General features: G+C 38.1%; 2 protein-coding genes across 2 annotated transcripts; one reads left to right on the top strand and one right to left on the bottom strand.

Annotated features, from left to right (window-relative positions):
* Positions 1-596: 596 nt before the first annotated feature.
* Positions 597-15,696, bottom strand: taf9b.L (uncharacterized LOC494643). The gene is given in 7 exon segments (NM_001094491.1): positions 597-1,614; positions 2,834-2,944; positions 4,914-4,995; positions 5,241-5,375; positions 6,428-6,564; positions 14,164-14,245; positions 15,643-15,696. Coding segments are annotated over 7 exon segments (765 nt in total). The 5' UTR covers positions 15,694-15,696; the 3' UTR covers positions 597-1,447.
* Positions 15,697-21,397: 5,701 nt separating this feature from the next.
* On the top strand, positions 21,398-26,755 carry LOC108698472 (growth hormone secretagogue receptor type 1). The gene is made up of 2 exons (XM_018229985.2): positions 21,398-22,334; positions 25,534-26,755. Exons 1-2 carry the CDS (start codon positions 21,578-21,580, stop codon positions 25,908-25,910), a joined length of 1,134 nt encoding a protein of 377 aa, XP_018085474.2. The 5' UTR covers positions 21,398-21,577; the 3' UTR covers positions 25,911-26,755.
* The last annotated feature ends 574 nt before the right edge of the window (positions 26,756-27,329 follow it).

Here is a 27,329-nt window from a genome sequence, read left to right as displayed (position 1 = left end):
TCCCCATGGTGTGTCATCACGATGATGTCAGTAATGTGGGTGGGTCCTATAATCACTTAGCCTCACTTTGGCTATAAATTGTGTATTCTATCACTGCACTGTGTTTCCTTGAGAAAGGTCCTTGTGTGGGACGGAAACATTGGGTATTTTTTAAAAAAATGTGAGGCACCTTTTCTTTATCCCTTGATAGCCCATTCTATAACATACTAAAAGCAAACTTTAAGAGGGGTTCTTATCAAAGATTGAGTGTTAGAGGTGTGTGAGGTTTTTATATACCTCGAATAAACTCAACTCGAATGTTTTGTGATTTATGAAAAGACTCAAATCAGTTATAAGAGTTTCTGGCGAAAAAAAACAAACTTGAATTGCTCAAATTGAGTTTTTGTGCAAAACTCACCAAAATAAAACACGATCATGAAGGCTACAAACATCTTCAAATGGTTCAAGGGACCTCTGCCATTGACTTCTACGTGACTTTGACAGGTTTTACCCTGAGTATTTTCAGATTCTAGCTATTTCCAGCTTTGGGGTATAATAAATCTCGCAAAATTCTAGGGTTTTTTTGACTGAAAAATAGCTACGAAAAACCACAATTATTTGAGTAACAATCAAGTCAACCTTTAATAAATAACCTCCATAATTTCCATTTAAAAGCAGTTAGGTTGCATATTTACATCAGTGCTTAATTGACAGGAACCAGTTCAATTAATACTGCAAAACCAAAATATATGTATAACATATTATCTTTTGTATTGTAAGCTGTAATGAGCAGCACCCTCTTCAACTCCCTTTTCAGACAGTATTGGTATATAATCTGTATGCGTGAGGCATACACTTTCTATTGAATAGCACAGCTGAATATTTTAGCACATATACTATATAAATTCTATATGAACATAAAAAAAATGGAATAATATAATGCTGCAGAAACTACATTTTAACCCACAGCATTGCTTTTATAGGCAAATAAAGTGTAAATTTGGTTTGTTGTTCGGAAAATCAAAGCATTAAAATTGATAATAGAACATAGAAAAGAACATAAGCCCCTGACCAAGATCTCTAGCACATGTCCCGTTGAAACTACATACCGGACATCTTGTTTATGTCAAATAAAAGCAACCCACATCCTTACACTTATTTCTAGTTACCGAACAGAGTGACAACCAAGGGTTGTCTGGGGCTGCTAAAAGTGACATGCATAAAAAAACAAAACATAAAAAACATAACAGGATTCCATAAAACCAAAAAGTTCCAATGTATAAAAAAAAATATGTTTAATTGTATTTCTTTCTAGAAAGCACACAGACGTTTTGCATTATTCTTTAAATTATATTTCCTCGAATGTTTCTTCAGTCAATACCCAGCATATCTGATTATAGTGCTCTCAAAAAAAGTGTCCAGAATAACCCCCCCCAGCAAGAAAAGCAGAAATATATTAAATAACCTGTTATATTACATCATAATCTTCATCATCCTCGTGTTTGCGCTTTACAGAGTTTGATTCATTGGCTGTTTTCTGTGATGACACCATGTTTGTTGTAATGAGAATATTCTTTGATCCAATTAGGGAGGGGTTAATGAGAACATTCTGAACTGTGGTAGTTGTTGGAGTAGCTAGAAAAGAACACACACACACATATATACACACATAATAATCACGATATTATCAGAAGTTAGCAAATAAAGCTAATTTGAAATTGGTCTTTATTTTACTTTTTTTCTGTAGAGTTCTACTCGAAAGGGGTGATTCGACTTTAAAGGAGAACTAAACCCAAAAAATGATGTGGTTAAAAATGCTATATTTTATATACTGCACTTATTGGACCACCTAAAGTTTCAGCTTCTCATTAGCAGCAATGATCCAGGACATCACAGAAGGTTACCATCTTGCAACACTCACATGCTCAGTGTGATTTGAGCAGCTGTAAAGAAGCTAAAATAGGTTGGGCTGTAATATAAGCTGGTGCTACAAGACTGATTATTAAATTCTGATGCTAATTGCACTGGTTTCTGTACTGCCATTTAGTAATTATCTGTATTAATTACTAATCAGCCTTATATTGTGACATTTATATTCTATGAGTACACTATATTGTGAGTTGGTCCCTAAACTCAGTAAGTGACAGCAGCACAGAGCACGTGCAGTGAATCAACACAAAAGAAGATGGGGAGCTACTGGGACATCTTTGGAGCACATATCTTTACTGCTAAAGGGTTGTGGTTGATTTGGGCTGGTAGAGTCCCAAAATATAATGTACAACATTTCTAGCCTACTTCTTTAGTTAGGCTTTAGTTCTCCTTTAAATAAACTTTTAGTATGGAGACCAGTGATCCCCAACCATTAGCTTGTGACCAACTGTCAGAAGTTTTTTGCATGCTTGTGTTGCTCTCCAACTTATTTTACAATTTAAATTGTATTGTTTGTGTGGTGTTTTTTTATTTTTATTTTGTTTTTATGTTCAGAAGCTCTCTATTTTGGAATTTCAGCAGCAATCTGCTTGCTAGGGTGCAATTTACTCTAACAACCAGGCAGTAGTTTGAAAGTGAGACTGGAATACCAATAGGATAGGAACTGAAGTGAAGTAATAAAAAAGTAACATTAACAATACATGTTATTGCTACCAATTTGAAAAATGGGAAACACAACAGGGTCATATAAGGAGTTTGCTCATTGACTAAAAATGATGGCTGACATCCACATCTAGTGCCAATAGCCTAGACTTATATTCAAGATAAACTGTAGCAGAATTGTATAGTAAGGAAGCACCACACTATTCAGTACAAAGTCTGTATCATTTCCTGTAAGTGAAGAAGAAATATAAATACTACTAACCTGTTTTAACCGAAGTCTGTGAGGTTGGGATCTGTACGGTAAACCTCTGACTAGTTAGTGACACAGGCGTGCCCATTTTAGAAACAGAAACTGTTTGTGCCAATGGTGTTCCTAGATATATACAAATGATACTACTGAATAAATGTGCTGTACTTCATTTTAACACATATGCATATACAGCCACGGTACAACTGAAATGTTTAGATTTATATTACCCTATGATATGCAGAGGTTCTGTATGAATGGCTAACTAACTTCTAGCTTCCCAGAGCAGCAGACCAAGAGAAATCAAATATTTTTTTGGTGAGGTATACACATAATATACATATGCATTAGTATGCATGAATGTCTCTCTCTTACCTCACTAACCTGCATACGTTAATAATGGAGGACTGAACAGTTTATTTATAAAGTAAGCAACTAAAACCACCACTTAACTGTGCAAACTCAAACTTTACTACTATTTGCACATTACTAGTGCAAATACACACACATACATATATATATGAACAGGACATTTCACATCAGCCAGTAGCCAAACACTGGGCGGAGGCCAGACACAGTCCAGCAGCATTTAGATGCATGCCCATAGAGCAGATCCCCAAGAGAGCAAGAGGTGGGGACTATGACAATATGCTCTTAAAAAGGGAGGCATACTGGATTTATGAATTGGGCTGTGTAGCGCCAAGGGGATTAAATGGGCAGCAGTCATTGGGTTGCTTTTTAACGTAGCAGTATATAAATTCCCCCTCTTATCAGTGCCTAGAGATCAGGTTTGAATGAGAGGCCAGAATAAATGAACAAAGGCTTGTTTCTGTTGGAAAGATACATAGTAATTGTTTCCTTCATATAGACATATGTTTCAACTGGCCGAGATAACACTTATCTTAATTTGCAGGTGCTGTATCTGTGTGTTTGCCGTTTCTGGAGTTAAGGAAATAACTTGTAACAATTTTAATTCACTTCAGTGGATCAAAGCACATATTCATTTTTCAGCATTTTGGTGACACCTACTGGCAGTAATGTAAAGGTACACTTAATATTTTATATTCACTTTCTCACTAAGAGGTTTATTGCAAATGATGAGGACGCATTGCAATCAGAAATGAAAGATTTTATTTTTGAGAAATGGTGGCACTTATTAAATATACAACAGTTAGGTGGTAACTACAAGCACATTATGATTTGAAAAGATGTTTTTTTTGTGTGGCATTTTAATACATGTGTAATTGGAGTGTAAATTGAGCAGTTTGATGAGGTCATCATGACATGACTAACGAGGGGGATTATGGGTATAAAAAGCTGATCACTATCACTTTATCCTTGATAAAGGCCCGGATGCGGGCCGAAACGTTGGATGCACAGTGTGTATTGAATAAACACGTTTGATTGAAGAAAACGGTGTGCTGGTCCATTCTATGTATATATATATATATATATATATATATATATATATATAAAAATAAAAGACACTTTAACTAAGGGAAGTGCTGGCCCAGGAATGCTTTATTCCAAATTTTGATTATATGATTGAGAATTTGCCGTGCCTCCCTGTGATTGCTTGATTGGAGTGCAGATACTGAAGATATATTAATATATATATATATATATATATATATATATATATATATATATATATATATATATATATATATATATATATATATATATATATATAAAGCAAGGGGGAAGTGTTGGCATAGGACTGCAAATCACATTCACTATGTTATCAGGGAATGAAGATATACATGTCATACACAACATAATATCTTAGTGGGTAGCCAATATGCAATATCCTACACTGTACTGTATTTCTTTACCTTCATTTTCCTTGGTATAAGTGAGTGGTTAATGAGGAACTTTGAACTCTTAAGGAAAAAAGCCACTAGTAAAATTTTAGACTGGTTAACGCTTTACACTGTTAGAATATATTTTCAAGTGGCTTCTATTTTTAATTTCAAACACAGTAATACTAGCAACACAGTAATTGCTATTATTAGACACTGTTGAAAAGAAACTGCCTATCATATTTTCTATAAAAATGAGCAGAAGCATTAGCAGGCCCAAGAAATTAACATACCTAAAGTTGGAGTGCTTGGTCGGCTGGATACAGCCCCCATACTTAATCTTGGCACGGTTATTCTTCCTGCTGAAGAGGAAATCTATAAGTAGAAGAGTTAAACAGTTAGAGACACTATCCACCAAAATATAAATCAAGCCAGGCTACAGTTATTTATCAGTATCCAACATAATTAAATAATATTCTTTCAGTTTAATTATAACAAGACTTCAGTGAATATTTCTGCATATTGTTGGCTTTTAAAAGCTCTCTAAAGACCCAAAGCTACAGAATCCCAAGCATAATCACAACAGAACTCAATGCAGCTCTCGCATTGGGCATAGTTACCTTCTTCTGCATTGTTTTAAGACGATAGTTTGGGGCAGTCAAGCAGTATCTATCCGGTGGCAATCTCGGTCCAGCATACGGTTTGATTAATGGCAGGGGTGTTTGGTTCTTTTGTCGTGCAATATCTAGTAAAAACTGCATGAACAGAAAAAAAAAAAACATCAGTTGCTATAGCTGAATGCTGAGCCCTGGAGCAAGTAAACAGATCAGATTTTTCCACATAGTAAAGTTATACAATGCTGAATAGTCTAATAGTACTTTATAAATGCAGTTATACATACATAAGTAATGAACCTAGGAGAACTCAAATCAAAGCCCCTTATTAACTACTGAAATTTCTTATTGCGCTAAAGGTTCAAAAATATGGTTGTAAGGAAAACTGCACTACAGTTGTACACGTATAGGATCAGTTATCCGGAAATAAGTAATCCAGAAAGCTTCGAACTACGAAAAGGCCATCTCCATTAGACTCGATTTTATCCAAATAATCCAAATTTTAAAAAATGATTTCCTTTTTCTCTGTAAAACAGTACCTTGTACTTGATCCGAACTAAGATATAATTAATCCTTATTGGAGGCAAAACCAGCCTATTGGGTATATTTAATGTTTAAATGATTTTCCAGTAGACTTAAAGGAGAAGGAAAGTCTGTTTGATTGTATTGACTTACCTGAAACCCCGGGTTGGTGCTCCTATAGGCAGAAAACTGCACCGGCAGTTTTCTAGCGAGCACCACAGAGAGATGTCTTCCGGTTTCTTCTTTCTTCAAATTTCCCTGCAGTAGAACGAAATAGCAAACTTTTTGGTTAAAGTTTGGCTTTTTGTTCTACTGCGCATGCGCAACTGTGAGAAGAAAGAGGAAGGCGGAAGAGGATCGTTCCGTGGTGCTCACTGGCATAACCCAGGGCCGGTGCAGTTCTCTGATAGGAGCACAGGCCCGGGGTTTCAGGTAAGTAAATACAATCACTTGGGGTGCCTAACATTTGGCACCCCCAAGTTCAAACATACTTTCCTTCTCCTTTAAGGTATAAAGATCCAAATTATGGAAAGATTCGTTATCTGGAAAACCCCAGGTCCTGAGCATTCTGGATTACAGGTCCTGAACAGTTATAAAATCACTTGATTTTTTGAGATTATAATTTGTAATTGTTCGTAGAACAAGCGAAAACCTATAAATATTATACTTACATCTCGTGGAGGAGGAGAAGTAAAGGACTGGTCGGTTCTACATTGAATTGCAAGTCTTACGTCATCTGCATCAACATCTGATTTTTTGGCATGACTAGAATAAATCTTTGCATCGTCCAATATTGTTGTTACATATCCTTAAAAAAAGACACAAATGAAATGGATTGGAAATAATACTCTGAGCTTAAACAAGTAAACTCAGGGAGGCAGTATAGTATCAGCGCTTTGCATGCACTGAAATATAAAGTAGTTTATTAAAAATTCACATTAGACTCTTAATTTTAATTTTAGCGCCCTCCAACCTGGGATGCACTGAACTGTTTTGATCAAAATACTATGTTTGTTTACTTTTGAGTAAAATACATAAAGTGTTGCTTTTAGCCATCATATGGGTTTGGGTCCAGTTTAGTCACTACACTGAAGGTCCTTAGTAATCACCAAGTGAAAAATTCTCAAATGAGCATTAAAGGAACTGTAACACAAACAAATGAAAGTGTTTTAAAGTAATGACAAAATAATGTACTGTTGCCCTGCACTGGTAAAACTGTGTTTGCTTCAGAAAGACTACTATAGTTTATATAAATAAGCTGCTGTGTAGCAATGGGGGTAGCCATTCAAGCCACAGGTTACAGAGCAGATAACAGATGTGTTCTGCAGAATACAATTGTATTTCATTACAAAGCTTATGTTATCAACTAAATATCCTGTACAGTTTTTCCCTTTTCAGCTTGAATGGCTGCCCCCGTGGCTACAGAACAGTTTGTTTATATAAACTATAGTAGCCTTTCCTAATCAAACATAACTTTTACCAGTGCAGGGCAACAGTAGATCATATTTGAATTACTATGTTTATGCTGTTACTGTGTAAGGAAATTCTTGAGTTAATACTTGAAACGCATGATATGTGAAATGTAGCTTCTTTTACCAATAACATGTCCTTGTGATAATTGTAGCTTCTTTAACAATAACAAGTCTTTGTGTTAATTTGAAACAGTGCATTTGTACACAGCTAACTGTCCCCTGAATAAATGACATAAACGTGGGGCCAGATCAGCTGCAGAAAGATTGTAACATTTTACAGTATCTATAAAAGCCAGCTACTTTCTGTATTAGCTGGTCAACCTGCAGCTTACTTCTGTATTGCTTGTCCCCTCGCAGCGAGTATAAAACTTATCACATTCCTCTGAACCCTGAATGGTCATTGGCAGATTTTTCTAACAACTTGGTCCTTCGAGCCGGAAACCAACATCTGTCTTCTCAAACGGGAAACGTGACTGTGGTCACTGCAGAGGGTTAATCCTATTCTCTCTGTGGACTGAACCGAAAGACCTCCGACAGCTGTCGTAAAGAGAGGCCAGTTGCACTCGTTTGGGGGAACAGTGACGGTTTCCAAAGAACACAGCGACCAGGGTCACTGGAATCTGGTAACGTATATGTTTTCTTTTTGTTGTTGTTGTTACTAGTTGTCTACGTAGAGGTCCCATCACTAGACTGTTGATATTAAGGTGTTAAGTGGCGTAATCGCCCGCCTTTGATAAAGAGACAGGGAGTGATAGTGGGTCCAGTCACCTAGACTGTTGCTACGTAAAGGTCCCGTCACTAGACTGTTGATATTAAGGTGTTAAGTGGCGTAATCGCCCGCCTTCGATAAAGAGACAGGGAGTGATAGTGGGTCCAGTCACCTAGACTGTTGATATTAAGGTGTTAAGTGGCATAATCGCCCGCCTTTGATAAAGAAACAGAGTGACAAGCGGACAAGTCCATAGTCTGTGTGAGAAGACTACAGGAATAACTAACTCCGTGTGCACGTTAAAGATAAAGAGTACTCCGGGGACCGCTGAATTTGTTGTTTGAAAGTGTGTGAAAGAGAGTGTTTGGGAGTCAAAGAGGGAATGGTCAACCCCTCAGACAGGCCATACAGGGCGATACACTGACCGGTGAACGTTTTCGGCAAACGGACTACCTTGCTCCTCAGGTTTTACTTGGCCGAGCTCCAAGCTGTGAGGCCATATCCGTGAGTACTGCTTCACCAGGCGTTTGACTCCACAAAATTGTTTGTCAATTGTTTGTCATCTATACCTACTAACCATGGGAAATAAATGCTGTAAAAGTATCAATGATCTAACTGAGGACGCTCAGTTCATGCGTGATCAGAATCCAAATAATATCAGGTTCTTAAAAGGTAGAAAGAGGATTCTAATTTTAACCCTATATTAGACAAGGAACAGTATAGATTGCTTGTTGGAGAGGTACTGACGATAAAAAATGTACATTAAAAGTTACCTATAGGTCATGTTTTTTTTTTTTCTCTTTGCTGGGAGGTTTGTTTTTGTAAGTAATTATTAGATGAAGTTTCTAAACCTGACTGTTTTGCCAACCTGACTGTTTTGTCAGCCTGTCAGTTAGAGACTCTAATGCTAACGGCCTCCTGCTGCACAAATATCGCAGCCTCCTCATACAGGAGCATTGGGCATCAGACACGTAATGTAAAAGCATTATGCAAATACGTTATTGTGAAGTTATAAGTTTCTTTCCAATGCAATATTATGAGGAATGTAATAGGAGGGAAAATAAAGAAAGGAATGCCAAGAAAGGCAAGGTACAAGATCAACTATATGTCAGGTAATAAGATAATTAAGGGATTGTGGATTGATATTATTGTAAACTGAAGGAAGTCTTTGACACATATAGTGGTGTGCCTATACCAGATCAGGGCATGGTAAATGATAGTCCTTATGAGCTACAACTAAAAAATGCATTCCTATGAGGATGTCTTTGCAGTTTTGTGAGTCAACATATGGTAGACCACTGGGTAGCCAGTTTGCAAGCAGTCCATGAATATGCCAGACATGCTGAAAGACATCTCCAAAAAACAAAAACAAAAAAAAAACGAGGGTTAAACTATGTGTTTTAGTAGAGGAAGATGTGTATGTGGTAAAGCAGGATAGAGGACGAGATAGGCAGAGAGAAGGGGGGGTTCAGACCCCATTGAGATGACAAGCGAGAAAGGGAAATACTGTAAGTAAAAGACGTAGGAGAAATTAGGTTTTTTCATTGTGAGAAACCGGGGCATTTTCCTAGAGAATGCCGAGCAGAATTGAGCAATGGGGATGACAGGAGCCCCCTTGGGGAGGCATGACTATCTGAGAGTATACATTCCCCTATAAATAACTGAGGATAATTCTTAATATAGAAGACATAGAATGTAGTCTCTTATGTAAGTCGAAACCCCAACTCACACTTGAAGTTGGGGGAAAATCCATTACCTTCCTATGTGACACTGGGGCATGTAGATTCCTTATACACCCCCCTGATGTGCCAACTATCCAAAGAACTGAGGAATTTACTTTTCTAAGAATAGCAGGGGGACAATTAGATAAAGTATACTTGTCCCCACTATTAGCCGTAACTGACCCTGACATTCAACAGACTATTCTTAATCAGTTCATTCTCTCTTCCCATTGTCCATTCAACTTACTGGGAAGGGACATGTTGGTGAGATCAGGAAAGTGCCTTATAACCACCCGGATGGTTAATTGCCTTTGGCGACCATCCGCTTAATAGAATAGCAGCCAACCCGAATCAAATACCAATCAAACCTCTTACACAATCACAAAAGATGAGGAAGCTAGAAAGCTAGAGGGAGAGATAAAGCTGCTAGCAAAGGAGTTAAATCAGAAAATAGTGAACAGTGAGAAACAACACCAAAAGGAAAAACACCTTAGAGACAATTTATCTTTCAGTGCTGAAAATAGCAGCTCTGATACTGAGGAACAAGCAGTTCCCAGCCCCCCAGCCAAGTTCTACCCCGCCTGTAAATACAAACTAGAGAAGAGGGGTAGAAGCGGGGGCTGCTGCTTCAACACGTCACATTACACACACAGAGTACATTCCATGGGCAGCATCAGATCTTAGAAGGATTTTTCAAGACGTTCCACATCCCCGCACCAATCCACACAAATTTGTACAGGAACTCATGTTTGTCCAACCCTAATTGGACTGATGTTAGTTGTACTCAAACATGTGTGTGGTCCAGGGGCTTACCAACATTTGTTGGTCAAAATGAATTGGGACACTAATCCTGCTGACCCAGCCCAAGTAGGGTTCCGCTTACGTTCTCTGGAAGGTACCAAAGGCACCATTTTTCCAGAAGTTTATTGGGAAACAGTTTTCAAATTTAACCATGATGCTCAAGAGTCTGTTGTCCAGTATGCAACCAGATTTAAAGAGAGGGTCAATGCCTGTGGTGGACCTGCTGTCCTAACAGATGAGGAAAACCTGATGGGAGTTGTTGCATGGTTTAGGACCTACAAGCAGTAAATCAGGCCGTTTTCCAAGATCTCATTAGGAAATGCCAAAGCTGATGCGGCTGCTAAAGCACATTCACATTCAAGCTTTAACTGCATCACCAGACACAAACTTTTTAGATCAAGGGTTACTCAAAGACATGCAAAATAATGTCAGTGAAGCAGAATGCCACAAATGGGTTTCTAAAGGGGCCCAACTTAAACAGGGCATATATTATTGCCCCAAAAGGAAAACCAATACTTCCTACTACACTCTTTCACTATGTTGCCATTTTGAGTCATGGGCAAAGCCATGTCTCAACAGGAGGAATGGTAAATAACATACTCATTTTAGATTTTAGATCTGCATGGATTTTATCAAACTCAATAGATGGGAGAACAAGAAATGTTGCCTTGTAATTATAAATGCCTTTTTCAGATCATCGAGGAAGAGGCAGACCAAAGTTTGGCGGAACATGTGCAGAATATTAAATAAACAAGAGCTTACTCCAAATTCTCTTCCAGATACCGGAGAGCCCATCCCAATAGAACTTGTGAAGCCTGGAGGCTACATGTGGGTAAAGGTAATAAAAATGAAGAATTGGTCGACTCCATTGTGGGAAGGGCCTTATCAGGTGAAATCGCAGAAAGAGTGTCCTGGGTACACTCCAGTCATTGTAAACTAGTAAAAGAACTAGGGCAAGTAGCTAGGGAACCCAAATAGTCCTTTAGATACAGTCTGACTACAAAGGGGGTTCTCTCCACTAGGGAGGGGGTCGTCTCAACGTCAGTGAAGAACCATGGGACTATTTGGGAGCAGCAGCAGAAGTAGGGAAAGAGTAGAACAATATGATACCTGGACACCATTCTCAAGGTGGGGTTGTGCAGGCATGTTAGAACTAATAATGTTTTTCATCTTATTCCCTTGGCTTTTCTTCCCCTTATAACATAATGCCACCAACCACAATAATACACCCAAGAAATAGGACTCCCCAGAGTGTAGGTACAACAGGCAGACAGGATTGGGGACTACCTCCCAAGGATTATTCATATCCACCGTGGAGCAAACCTCTAGACATTACCATTATCGAAAGAACCACTACCACAGTTGAATTTGATGCCAGTGAATTCAGAGTGATTCCTTAGAGACTACTAGGTCCTTTGCCTGGGAAAATAAGTATATGTGCATCATTGTACCCCCCAACCCCCGGACTAAAGCCCTGCCCAGATTGGTCCACAGTCTGGTGGAGTACAGATCCACAAGGGTGGGAGATAGCACCATGGGTAGGAGACTTAAAGAAATTCATGCAGCAGCAGATTTCCATAATAAAGAAAGCCCCATCTGCTTACTGCACGATCAAGTCATGTAACCCACTGCTCCAAACCATTAAAAATCCACATCCCAGAGACCAAAAACTTTTTGGTCTCAGGATTACCATCACAGGAACAGACCCCATGGGATTAATTAATGTAACCATAGATAGGGCAAAGGCCATAAAGAGAGATTCCACAACCCCATTCCTCAAAGAAAAGATCTCTATCTCTGGTTTTCTGAGCCCAGGCTCTGAAGGGAGGGTGACTTACTTACTTACCCAATCTCACCCTTGAAAAAGCTTTTGGAATAGAGACAGGTGTCCCCGAGGGGAACAAATGGTTAAAATATGTCCCAAACATGTCCCCCGCTCAGGGAAAGATAACTGATTCGCTTGCGCAAAAGCACGGCCAGCCATTGGTACGGTGCCATTCCCGCTAAACCCTGATAATGACTTAGAAGGGTTGTAGTGTGTGCTTAAGTTATATACTCAAAAGCAACCCGCAAACGGTACCACCCTGTCCTTTCTCTGCCCTGCTAGATTTGCCACCTTCCATTACAGTATATGCAGGTAACCATACCTGTTTCCATAGTCAAGGGCGTGGTCAGAAATTACTGGCAATGCCAGCCTCCTTTTGTGCCCGAAATAAAGTTCTGACACAGAATGACACCACATTTAAAAACAATGGTTCCAGGACCACCGTAGTGTGTGGGCAGATATATGGTGGTTATGTGGAGACACAAAATTGCGCCCCTTACTTCCAAGTCTCTGGAGTGGGAGCTGCTGTTTAGTACAACTGATATTGCCTTTCTATGCTTTTCCCATAACCTCTATTCCGCAGGTACCAAGATTGGAAATGATTCACCGCTCCAAATGAGAAGTCCGACTTAAAGGGTCTTTCAACAATCATGTATACATTTATGATATAGGAGTACCCTGAGGAGTCCCAGATGAATATAAGGCCAGAAATCAAATCACCGCTGGTTTTGAATCCTTCCTCGCTTGGTGGGCAACTATAAACAAGAACGTCGATTGGATCAACTACATCTACTACAACCAACACAGATTTGTCAACTTTACCCATGATGGATTCAAAGGTTTAGCAAGTCAACTGGAAGCCACCTCGGTTGCCTGGCAAGATCGTTTAGCCTTGGACATGCTTCTTGCCGAGAGAGGTGGCATGTGCAAAATCTTCGGTGATATGTGTTGCACCTTCATCCCAAATAACACGGCTCCTGATGGGAGTATCACTAAGGTCTTGGAAGGACTGGCTATGTTATCTAATGAACTGGCGGAAAACTCTGGGATATCCAACAATTTCACCGACTTTCTTAAGACTTGGTTCAGGAAATGGAGCGGACTTGAATCCAGCGTGATAATTTCAACTGCTATACTTGCAGCTATTTTGGTAACCTGTGGGTGCTGTTGCATCCCTTGTATTCGTGGCTTATTGCAACATCTTATCGATACTACTTTTACTAAAACCACGTATACTGCAGCTTCACTCTGCTCTTATGACTATGTGGATAATTATAACACAGATATATGACACGAAGGATGAAAAGCTATGCTAGTCCTGATCACTGATGTTTTTCTGTCACACATAATGCATTTACAAGTATAAAAAGGGTGGAAATGTAAGGAAATTCTTGAGTTAATACTTGAAACGCATGATATGTGAAATGTAGCTTCTTTTACCAATAACATGTCCTTGTGATAATTGTAGCTTCTTTAACAATAACAAGTCTTTGTGTTAATTTGAAACAGTGCATTTGTACACAGCTAACTGTCCCCTGAATAAATGACATAAACGTGGGGCCAGATCAGCTGCAGAAAGATTGTAACATTTTACAGTATCTATAAAAGCCAGCTACTTTCTGTATTAGCTGGTCAACCTGCAGCTTACTTCTGTATTGCTTGTCCCCTCGCAGCGAGTATAAAACTTATCACATTCCTCTGAACCCTGAATGGTCATTGGCAGATTTTTCTAACATACTGTTCCTTTAAGGTTGATCCCCTCTGTGCACAAAGTGACAGGCAAATATCATTGAAGTCACTTTGTTAAACAAGCAAATCCCACATAAACACTACAACACATTCAAAACTAAAACAGTGCCTGTCCCTTTACATTACTTACTGTATGTGAATTCCAGCATCTGGTTAATTACTCTTGGTTCATACTCAGTAATTCCCATGTCCTTCAGAATCTGGGCCATCACCTGCAAATTTAAATAAATGTACTTATACAACTTCAGATAAACAAGGAAACAGTCCATAATCTGGAAACATCAGTTCAGCAGACCATGCACGGCCTGTATAAGATACCTGCACAGCAATGTCCTCATCGCAACAAATTGGGTTGTTCATGCTGGAGAAGAGGCGCTTAAGGGGAGATATGATAACTATGTATAAATATATAAGGGGATCATATAAAAATCTCTCTAATGCTTTATTCACCAGTAGGTCTTTCCAGCTGACACAAGGTCATCCATTCTGTGAAGATGTGGAATTCTCTCCCTGAATCAGTTGTACAGGCTGATACATTAGAAAGCTTTAAGAAGGGGTTGGATTGCTTTTTAGCAAGTGAGGGAATACAGGGTTATGGGGGATAGCTCATTGTACAAGTTGATCAGAGGACTAGTCCAATTGCCATTTTGGAGTCAGGAAGGAATTTTTTTCCTCTCTGAGGCAAATTGGAGAGGCTTCAGATGGGTATTTTGTCTTCCGCTGGATCAACTGGCAGTTAGGCAGGTTAAAAAAAGAGTTAAAAGGTTGAACTTGATGGACGTGTGTCTTTTTTCATCTAACTAACTATTTAACTATGTTACTATGTAACTTCCCATTTGTATCATTCATATCCACCAGTCACATGTGTATGACATTTTTAACCTCGAAAATAGTTACATTTCTGCTCCATCATGCTTTCCAACCAATTCAGTGACTCAAAGGCTTTCCTGTCACTTACAGTGTATATATATGCATCACAAACAAAATGTCTTCATTTGCATTTCTCATTTACTGTGCCCCTGTATAATTTAATGCATGGTCCTTGTATTTGTTCACAATGATCATTAGCGTTTTCATCTCTAACAAAGTGAAAAAAATATTGCACGCAGTCCTAAAGCATTGAATATTGTGGTTATAATGAGCAAATGAGAACATTAAGTTATGTAGTCATATCTAGGTTGGGAGGAACACTGTTGTTGTTACAGATCTCTACATAATTGGTGCTTTTCTATTTGAACAGCCAGATTATTAAACATAACAAAAATATATGCCCTCACAGGATGTACAGAACTCAATATGCAACAATATTAAAGGGGGTTCTATGAATAAAAAGTTATTTTCAGACTCTGAGTGCAGAAACAAGGCAGCAGAAAGGATCTGATTAACAAAGGAATGGATTTCCGCTACATTGCTGCTTCCAGACTCACAACCACGAAATGAAGAGCGTCTGACAGCACAAAAAGGAACCAGTGCAATTGCATTTCATGCAGAGGCTAACACTTTGATGGTTGAATCATATTTGCAGCGAAAGGGATGTGCATGACAGCGTCAGGCAACACTGTGACAGTATAATCACTCGTGTATTATAAGGTAACAGCGCCCGTTGTACCTGAGCATCCTTCGGGGCGCTCTTGGGCGAAGCCATCTTAGCCTGCTCCATTACACCCGACCGCCAGCAGTCTGTGTTTCCGGTATCAATGACCCGCAGAGCATCCAAAAGCTCTACGTAGGAAGAGGGAACACTTCCGGTTTGTAAAACGCGCCATCTTTAGAGTGGCGCATGAAGCAGTAATTGTTTGTGTAATGGGCTAGAAGTACAGTATTCCCAAAGCTTTATTTTTTTTTTTTTTTATCATACATGTTGATATGTCGTCAGAAAACCCACTAAATTGCATTTTGTCCTGGGCCCAAATTATCAAACTTTGCAGCTACAGAAAGACTCCAACCGGCCCCATGTCAGGAGGGGAATGATGTCGCCTCCTGGCATTTTTTGGGGACCTTATATCACATTATGATTTAGTGTGATGAGGCCTAAAAAAGAGGGCCTTCACGACATGGAATTGGTTGACCTCGCTGCAGAGATACCTCCAATCATTTAAGAAGGAAGAGGGACAAAAAGATTTTGCCTGTGTAGTGTTGAAATTTTTGTGGACACGCCCCATAATTACCATGTTAAAGGAATAGTTCAGCGTGAAAATAAAAACTGGGTAAATAGATGGGCTGTGCAAAATATAAAATGTTTCTAATATAGTTATCAAGCCAAAAATGTAATATATAAAGACTGGAGTGACTGGATGTGTAATATAATAGCCAGAGCACTACTTCCTGCTTTTCAGCTCTATAACTCTGAGTTAGTCAGTGACTTGAAAGGGGGGCCACATGGTACAAATCTGTTCAGTGAGTTTGCAATTGATCCTCAGCATTCAGCTCAGATTCAAAAGCAACAGATATGACCCATGTGGCCCCCCTTCAAGTCTCTGATTGGTTACTGCCTGGTAACCATCAGTGGAAACCAAGAGAGTTGAAAAGCAGGAAGTTGTGTTCTGTTATGTTACACATCCAGTCACTCCAGTCTTTATACTTTACATATTTGGCTAACTAACTATATTAGAAACATTTTTTATTTTGAACAGCATATCTATTTACACAGTTTTTATTTTTACACTGAACAATTCCTTTAATTTTACATCATTTGGCAGGTTATGAAAGTTTGAGCACATTTCTGTGGTTTTTATGTTATTACAGTTTTGCAAATGTAGGCTAATTGCCCTTTAAGCTGTGAGTCTGACTTCTTATCTCACAAAAGTATGTCAAGTATGTATTCTGGGCTGTCTGGCAAGACACAATTAAGTTAGAAACTTTGTATCTATTTCTGCCTGTTCAGTGCAGCAGATCAAAGAGAGACCCGGGACTTATCAGTACACATCCGTGACAGCGGGTTGAGCTGTCAAAAGCTGGTCTGTCCCGCTCAAAACGGGACAGTTGGGAGGTATGAGATTATTATATACCTCCCAACATTTTGGAAATAAAAAGAAGGACAAAAAAGTTGCCTGTGAGCAGCACTGCATTTTTTTTGACCCACGCCCATTTTGTAGTCACACCCCCTAATTACCATGTTCATTTTTAAAAATTTGGCAGGTTATGAAAGTTTGAACATATTTTTGTGTTTTGCTAATGAAGGTGTATTGCCCTTTAAGCTGTGAGTCCAACTTCTCCCAAGAGACCTGTTACTTATTCGCTTATCTCAAAATTGTTACAAAGGTATCTTATCTGCATCTATGGCTGTTCTGGGCTCTCTGCCAAAAGCCATAAATTAGAAACATTGTTTCTTTTTCTGCCTGTTCGGTGCAGAGAAAATCGGGACTTTCCAGTACAATCGAGGGACTGTGGGTTGAGCTGTCAAAAGAGGGACTGTCCCTCTAAAAATGGGACAGTTGTGAGGTATGTTTATCTGACACATACTGTATATTGAAGTCGTCCTATATCTGCAAAGACTGATGAACACTCTGTACTCTTCTGCATGGTTTTAGATGTTTTACTACACATATAAAGTATAATTTCTATTTCTGCTCCTGAGATGAAGTTCAAGGAGGTCCAGTATCTTAAAGGGGAACTATCGTGAAAATGAATATAAGCTTCATAATACTGAAATGGGAAACTTTCTAAATACAATAATGTAAAAATTCTGCACAGTTTCTGAAATAATCAAGTTTATCTTCACTATTCCTCTCTCAGCATCTGTTTCTCTTCATTCTGTCTTCATGCAGCAGTTGAGTATCAGATATTCATTGACAGTTAGATCCAATATATCTTATAGGAGAGCTTCCTTTTGCCTAGAAGATGTATTAGAGCTCACTCTATTAAAATCACCAGACATCCTGTCTCTCTACATGCAGAATTTGTGCAAAAGTTATTTTGTTAGATTTTGTTTGTACTTGAATCAGTTATTTGAATGAGCTCTAATACATCTGTTAGGAAAGTAGCCCCTCCTATAAGATATATTGGATCCTTCATCTGACACCCAACTCCTGAATGAAGAGAAACATATGCTGAGAGAGGGATAGTGAACATAAACTTGATTATTTTAGAAATGATGCAGAATATTTAATTTATTATATATATATATATATATATATATATATATATATATATATATATATATATATATATATATATATATATATATATATATATATATATATATATATATATATATATATATATATATTTCATTATATTGAAGCTTATATTACATTTTCATTTTCACGATGGTTGCCCTTTAAGAATGGTCTAGGTACAAGCGCTAAGGGTTCAGTTCATGGCTATTCATGCAGTCTAGAGATACACTGAATCCTGTCAATGTGGAATTCATTGACTTAGAAAGTAGTAAAACTGCAAGTTCCTGCACCATCCGGTAACTAATAGCACCAGTAAAGTTTCATGCACTGTTCTGTGCCGACATGTTTAGTCAGTTCCTTGCATCGCTTTAATGGGAAACATTTTGGCCAGATTTATCTAAATGTGATTTTAGAGCAGGTATGGATTTACATTGTGGGTGCCCCTAGGCCCACTGCCATTTGTCGCCCCTGTCCTCTTCATTTGTGCACATGTGCAAATTTTCATCATTGGGTCCGGAACATTGGGAATTCTAACATGGGAAATTAAAAAAAATCTCTTGAGCATCCCCAGTGCTTCTGAATCAATGCGGCTGTGGTTGGGCAGCATGTCATCCCCTAAAATCCTGCCGCCTTAGGCCCGTGCCTTTGTCGCCTTTCCACAAATCTGGGCCTGGTTTAGAGCTCATCACAGAAAAACTCACCCAGCTTCTACTGATTCCTGTGGGATTTTGTAGAATTGTGAACTCTTACTTTCACCCACTGATAAATACGACTCTAAAAATCTCATAGGAATGAATAGAAGCTGGGTGAGTTTCTCTGTGGTATCTCAGTAGTGTGCATGCATTTATCATTTATCAGGGATACTGGCACTGATTTAACAAGTTTAAACTACCCTTTGATAAATGGATCAGAATCATGATCAAGGAGATCTTTGATATTTAGTATAACATAAACCAGACTTCATTGGCCATACTCAGCATTGGGCATAGCTACCAAATTCTGTGACTGCTCCTGACTAGTGATGCACAAACCAGTCTCATTTTGCTTCACCAAAAAAATTCGTGAAATGCAATGGGTGTTTTTTCTAAACGACTTTCCCAACCGCGCAACTTTACATTTTTCTCAGAGCACAATACTTTGGAGTCTATGTTTGTTTTTCACGGCGAAACCTGGTGAAAAAATTTGTCCATCGCTACCCTGAGTATTCAGGCGCTGATGGGAGTCTTTAAATACCATTATTTCTCTTATGCGCCTTCCTAAGTAAACAGGTTTTATCTGACAGTTTAAGAGAAAATGAGAATCTTAGTTTGGAAATCATAATTTACCCTCTTTATTGACTCACTTTCATGTTGCCTTATCCAGACCTGTTTTCAGTCATAGCCTTCCTTTCACCGTGTCCTGCTTTGGTGGGAGCTCAGCGATTTCTGTGAATATGCTTGATCCATGCCTACACAGGAACAGTCTGCAGTAGCAGGTTGATTGGGAAAGCTATGGATCAGAGGCATGCTTTTCTACTGAGAATAGTCATTGTGATTGGTTTGTAATCGACTGCACCAACACATTTTTAATAACGATAAAGCATGAGAAAATAATATCATACGGCAACTAAAACACAATAGATGGATAAAATATTATTTTGTTGCATATATTCATTGCTGTGTTTTTATAAAAAACATATGTAATTTAAGTGAAAATGCTTGTAAAACCTGCATACTATAGATTGGATGTTCTAAACACATGTATGGTTGTGCCTGCATGTCTATGAATGTTTAAATAAATCATCAAGAAAGTTATTTTCCATGATGTTACCAGAACTTGAGGGGGGTACACTATGGAGCAGATTTACTATGTGTCACGGTTAGCACCCTAAATCCAGAACCGATGCTAAGCACCCTGTTCTCGGCTCTTACTTCTGCCTTTAACAGCTGCTTTTCACCTCAGGAGGAGCCCTCGGCTAATCGGATGCCGCCAGGTCTTATTAAGAGAGGTGCCAAGCGAAAGGTTCTGGATGAGCAAAGGGGCACGACAGTAAAGCAAAAGTGTTTTGGGCAAAAGGTCACAATAGAAGGCGTAGGCAGAAAACGTAGTCAAATCAGGCCGGGTCGGGGCAGGCAGAGTACAAGCAGCATCAGACAGGCAAAGGTCAAACCAGGAGATCAATACGGATATAGAAGAGTCGGTTACCAGGCAGGGTCAGGATTTCAGAGATCAGAATCGTCAAAACAGGCAGGGGTTACAACAGGTATCAGATAACAGACAGAATAATAGCTCAGAAGCACCAGGAACTCTCAAAATATGATCCTATAACGGGCAATGAGTAAATACAAAATGTTCCTTCAAATAGCATTTGAATTTCCCGACATTGCGCGCTGACGTCATACACCAGCGTCAATGTGCCTATAAAAAGAAGACTATTCTCCACCTAAAACCTGCCGAGTTCATGTAGAAGTCAATGGCAGTGGTCCCTTGAACTATTTGAAGATGTTAATAGCAGTGATGAGCCACATTTTTGCCAAGTTTCTCTGTGAAGAATGATGCCCCATAGACTCCAATGGGAGAAAAAAAATGTTGATGCGCAAATGTCAAGATTTTTTTTTTTTAGAAGAAAACTCGATTCGATTCGAGTTTTCGGGTCAGGACTCTTTGATCGAATTTCAGATGCTCTCATTTTTCCATAAATAAAATACCATTTAAATTGTTAGTAAAATCAAATTTATAGAGTTTTAAAAAATTCACATAACTCTAAAATTCAACCTTTGATAAATAACCCCCTATGTTTTCTTAAATGGTGTTGACGTCTTATATTTTTTCCAACCCCAAACTGGGTCCCTGTGCTGTTTAGTGGGTTGTCTTGATTACCAGGAGTACAATCAGAGACATTTCCTACTGCAAAAGGCAATAGTATTTAAAAGGAGATAAGTTGAATACACTTGCTGTAACTGAATCACTAAACAGCAAAGAAATGACCACTGTGAACAAACACGGGAGTCTGAATATATTTACTTTTCATGCCTCAGCTGTATATGCCAACACACTAAAAATCACACTGTTCTCTCAAAAAAATTGATAAATGATATATGTCTGAAGCTAATGGAATAGTAGGATAATTTCAATTCTCTGAATGAACATTAAAACACATTACTGTCAAATTAAGCGATTTACTCAAACCTTCAATTAGCGTCTTGGTTTCTTTAGAAAGGAGAGCAAGTTTGAATGATGATGACACATAAATGAGAAAATGGACCCGAGTGCTTAAATAAAAGGGTTGGCTGTTTAATGTGGACGCCTGGAGGAGATGTGTGATGTAAACGCATTCGTATTTTTTCACTTGCAGAACATTAATTGCTCTCAAACAGAAAAAGCATTTTTGCAAAATGTGCTCTTTTATTCTATATATATGACAAAGCAATCGTCACTCAAATAGCAATGGGTTTTAATAGAAGTGTTTCCAACATTGGAAGTGTTTCAAACGACACAACTGAGGATACAGATGCCTTATTTCATATTTCTGTGCTAGTTCCAGTGACCGTCCTTTGCATGTCACTATTTCTGCTGGGCATCACAGGAAACCTCATAACTATAATCATGTTCAAGAGATACAGAGACATGAGGTCGACTGTCAACATGTACCTTTCCAGCATGGCGATCTCTGATATTCTGATTTTTCTAGGTCTGCCTTCTGACTTGTACAGAATTTGGAAATACAAACCATATATATTCGGGGATTTTGTCTGCAAGTTTCTTGTTTACTTGAGTGAAAGCTGCACTTACTGTACAATTCTGCACATCACCACGGTTAGCATAGAGAGGTATATTGCTATATGTTTTCCTTTGAAGGCAAAGATTATTATCACCAAAAGAAGGGTGAAAATTGTAATTATTCTTCTATGGATTTTTGCATTACTCACAGCCGGGCCCATTTTGTTTCTTTTTGGAGTGGAAAACCCTCCAGGATTCCAAGCTGAAGAGACCAAGGAGTGTAAATATACAGAGCAGTCTGCACAAAATGGTCTTCTGCATGTAATGGCATGGGTGTCCACCATATATTTCTTCCTACCCATGTTTTTCTTGACATTTCTTTACGGTCTAATCTGCAGGAAGCTTTGGAGAACTAGGCATGGAGCTAGGGGCCCACCAGCTGCAAATAGAGGGAAGTACCACAAGGCTACAATCAAAATGTTAGGTAAGTCATCTTAAAGGGGCAGATTTATCAAGGGTCGCATTTCGAAGTACAAAAAACTTCGAAATTCAACCATCGAATTAAAAAACTTCGAATTCAAATATCGAATTCGATGTTTTTTTCAACAAATTTGGCAATCCTGCAGTCGAATAAAAATCGTTCGAACGATTCGATCGATCGATCGAAGGATTTTCCTTCGACCTCTAAAGACTTAGAAAATGGTCTTTAGGCTATAGGCTAACATAGCACTTCGGCAGGTTTAATTTGGCGAAGTATTGAAGTCGAAGTTTTTTTAAAGCGACAGTACTTCGATTATCGAATGGTCGAATATTCAAACGATTTCTAATTCGAATCGAAGTAAATTCGAAGTCGTAGTATTCTATTCGATGGTCGAAGTATCCAAAAAATTACCTTTTTTTACTTCGAAAATTCCCTCTAATTCACTTTGACCCTTGATAAATCTGCCCATAGGTATTATAGAATGGCCAATTCTAAGTAAATTTTCAATTGGTCTTCATTATATATTGTTCATCATCTTTTACTTTTTTGCATTCTTGTTCTGACTCTTTCCAGCTTTCAAATGGGGGTCACTGTCCCCATCTAAAAAACAAATGCTCTGTAAGGCAACAAATGTATTATGATTGCTACTTTTTATTACTCCTCTTTCTATTCAGACCTTCCCCTTTTCATATTCCAGTATCTCATTCAAATATTTGATATTCCGTATGTGGACTGGCAGCTTACAGGAGGTTCTGTTTGGCAGTGCATCTGGTTTTTATACAACCAAAACTTGCCTCCAAGCCTGGAATTCAAAAATAAGCACCTGCTTTGAGGCCACTGGGAGCAACATCCAAAGGGTTGGTGAGCAACATGTTGCTCAAGAGCCACTGGTTGGGGATCAATGAACTAGATAAATGCAGACAACTATTTATTTCTGTACAATATAACAAAGGGTTCACTAATAACTTTGACAGCACAGTGTTTGTATGGTTGCTATGGGCTACCTTAGTGCTTTTTATTGCATATGGGGGTTCATGTTTTAGTAAAAGAGATGCAGAGTTCATAAAGGTACTACAAATGGTTTATTATACATTTCATTAAAAACAATGTAGCGTTGATTTGCAGCCCCTCAGTTTCTACAAACTTACTGGAGAACCTTATATGAAAACCAAGAAGCACAATGTAAAATATTCACTCAAACGGACGTAAAACATGATATATACGTTTTTAGTTCTGGTGATGTAAAAAGCTGTTAATCAATTTATTTTTATACATTGGGAAAATGCTCTTTATGGGAACAACAGTGTGTGGAGGGGAAACAGACATTTAAAAGCTGTGTTCAGAACCTGTGGGAATGTACGTATACTGGGATGTATGTTTAATGTGTCAATATGCATATATTGGATTTATATGCATTTTTTTGGTGAGTATGTGCGTTCTTGCAGGTTCAGTTTGAATCGCTCTATTTCAGTATATCCAGCGGTGCTATTATCTATCATCTATCTATCTATGTCTGTCTGTCTATTATCTATCATTTATCTATCTATCTATCAATCATCCATCTATCTAGCTAAATAGTTATGTATCTATTATTTATCTATCTGTCCATTATCTATCATCTATCATGTATCTATTATGTATCTATCTATCTGTCCATTATCTATCTATCTATCTATCTATCTATCTATCTGTCTATCTATCTATCTATCTGTCTATCTATCATCCATCTACATAGCTAAATAGTTATCTATCTATCTATCTATCTATCAATCATCTATCATTCATCCATCCATCCATCTATCTACTATCATTGTTAGAAACAATGCTGGCAACAATGACATATATTGTATATGCAAAAGTCAATAGACGGCAAATGTGTTCAGCAGAACTGTAACTTCTAGCTAACCTTCACCTGCTGGATGCTGGGTTCTGTATTGCTAGAGCAGCTAGAACACTAAGGGACTGATTTATCCACGTTCTAATTTTACCATGATTTGAGTTTTTGTGAGCTAAAACTCACAAACTATAAACTTCAAATCAAATATTGCTTGAGCTTAAAAAAAAACTCCAATGTAAAACTTTGGCATGTGAGCTTGTAAACTCAATTTTTCAAGGTATTCCAATTTTTTTCAACATTTGAATTTAAGTTTTTCATATTTGTGTTCAAGGAGGTTATTTATTAAAGATTGATTTGTGTTTTCCTCAAAAATTCGAACTTTCAATGTTATTTTTTTGGTCAAAAATCTAATTTTTGGCTTTAAAAAAAAAATAAAACTTTTCAAGATTTATTATACCCCGACCCTGGATATAGCTCAAATCTAAAAATACACCATCTAAAACCTGACAAGGTCATGTAGAAGTCAATGGCATAGGTCCCACTTGAAAATGTTAATAGCCTTTGTGATGTTTGATTTTTTGAGTGATTCAAGTTTAACCCCAACCTAAAACTTGATTAAAGGAAAACTATACCCCCCAAACAATGTAGGTCTCTATAAAAAGATATTGCATATGTAAAATCTTGCTTCATGTAAATAAACCATTTTCATAATAATATACTTTTCTAGTAGTATGTGCCATTGGGTAATCATAAATAGAAAATTGCCATTTTAAAAAATAAGGGCCGCCCCCTGGGACCGTAGGATTCACTGTACTCACAAACATACCAACAAACCATACATGTTAGGTCACATGAGCCAATTAACAGACACAGTTCTGTCTTTTGCTTCCTCACTTCTTCCTGTTACAGTTAGAGTTGTAGTATTTCTGGTCAGGTGATCTCTGAGGCAGCACACAGACCATCACGAAATGGTGGCTCAAGGCAAGAGATGTAAAAGGGCAATATTTACTTAAATATATATTCCAGTTTGGTAAGATTCTTTAATATGCCACCTAATATGATATAAACTATCTGTTGCTTAAGTGTTCATTTTGGGGGTATAGTTTTCCTTTAATAATTAACGTAGAATTCGCTGAATCGAGTTTATTTAGCATTCAAGTTTTTTCTTAAGTTAGAATCCACTCAAGTTCATTCGAGGTATAAAAAAACTCTAGATAACTCAGAGTGTTTATTCGAAGTGGAAAAAACCTCTAAAATGATACAAATCTAAATTTTGATAAACAAGACCCTAAACAATGACTTTCTTTTCAGTTGTGAGTGCATTTTTATTCACCACTAGTAACTTTCTCTACATTTTTATTGCAGCCGTTGTAGTGGTGTCTTTCATGCTGTGTTGGTTGCCTTTCCACACTGGACGAATCCTATTTGCCCTGGCTGGGGTAGGAGAGCATGTGTTCTTTGAAGTGACACAGTACTTTAATCTCCTTTCTATGGTGCTTTTTTATCTGAGTGCATCTATAAATCCCATGCTGTACAACATCATGTCAAAGAAGTACAGGTCAGCAATGAGGAGGATGATGTACCCAAAACGAGGTCAGCAGTCTGGAAGGACCCGGAGTGATCAGTTCTCTCTCGAGGGCACAGAGCTCGGTCACATAAACTTTCCAGACAGAGGAAACCCGCAACTGTTTAAAAAACCATTAAAGTACAACGGAGAATCAATAATGCTGTGTCAAATGTAAAAGCTATCTCTATAACTATACATAAAATGCAATCAGAGATCCTTCCCAAGTTCATAAATGGATGGCTTCGTTCTTATAAAGTAATCAGAGTAATAAACACAAGGAGGCCCGATAAGGTGCCCCAGACAGCAGGAACACAACGGACATTTATAAGGGTGCTTTCAGACACCATTTGCTAAACACTTAAACTATTCCTTCCGTACGTAAGCGGCGTATCTCGCATGGACTTGCTGTAGTAATTTTTCTGGTCCCGAAACAACTGCACTTGCGAAGACAGCCACTGAAATTGCCGAAGGTACCCAAAGATTCCCGAATCGTTGAAGATGGTGCCCGTGAGCTCCGCTGCTCTGACTCTGCATCAAGGGGTAATTAAAAAGGGGAACAGGGGGGGGGGGACTATGGAGGGTAGGGGTTTTCATAAGTTTGGGGGTTCCAGTGAATGCAGAAACAGGGAAGCATTCTGTAAATGATAAATACAGCACTTATGTACTAATATGAAGTTTTCGGTACCAAAGAATAGGGATAAGCCTAAGCCATAATATGACATTGTTTTTTCTGAATACCGAATACTCAAAAACAATTTCCCAAACTGAATCCAAACCCTAATTTGCATATCCAGATTTGGGTGAAATACAATTGCATCAATTGTCAACAAAAATTGTAACATATAATGGTCAAAAGCTGTAAAATTAAAAGCATTTTAGTGTTCGGTCAAATGCCAAATCAAATGCTGGATTCGGTGCATAATAAATATGGTTATATTCAGAAGCTGTAACAATTTTTTTTTAGAAGGGCCTATTTATCATGCTGTGTAAAAAGAGGAATGAAACATTACCGGTGATGTTGCTCATAGCAGTCAATCAGCAATTAAAAGGAAAAGCAAAGATATGATTGGTTGCTTTGAGCAACATCTGTAGTTTTACTCCACTTTTTACACAGCATGATAAATAGACCCCACGTGTGTGTGTGTGTCTCACCTTACCTATACTTTATTTGTAAATAATAAATGCCTTATATTTAGGAATTCTTGTGCTTTTTCTTCACTTACAAATAAAATATCCTATTACATTGTGCTTTTTGCCCATCTCCTTTATTTTATTCTTTCCCAACATAATGCCCTGCAGTGCTTCCATTCCGTTTTGCACACTCTAGCACCCATTTACCTACTGCGCAAAGTAACTCACAACAACCAGTGATTCATTTTTTTGCCAGCCAGCTGCAGGTAATATAATAATTAAAAAAAAGTGATTGGTTGCCATGGGTTACTGTTCAGGTACATATTTGTGCTCTACTGACTAGTGACTCTGCAAAGCAATTGGTGAATACTTTTGGATCAGTCTGAAACCCCAAGGTTCATCTGAATTAAATAATGTCCAAATAGTACCAAGTACAGTAGTAGGTAAACTCTTCTGGGCCTTT

This window comes from Xenopus laevis, chromosome 8L (genome assembly GCF_017654675.1).
Source record: "Xenopus laevis strain J_2021 chromosome 8L, Xenopus_laevis_v10.1, whole genome shotgun sequence".
Lineage (NCBI taxonomy): Eukaryota > Metazoa > Chordata > Amphibia > Anura > Pipidae > Xenopus > Xenopus laevis.
This window is presented reverse-complemented; position numbering and strand designations above follow the sequence as displayed.

Excerpts from the sequence above, each read along its gene's own strand:
- LOC108698472 (XM_018229985.2), top strand. The coding sequence starts at position 21,578 with ATGGGTTTTAATAGAAGTGTTTCCAACATTGGAAGTGTTTCAAACGAC. Across the intron at positions 22,335-25,533 it reads GGCTACAATCAAAATGTTAG|CCGTTGTAGTGGTGTCTTTC; the intron begins GTAAGTCATCTT and ends TTTTTATTGCAG.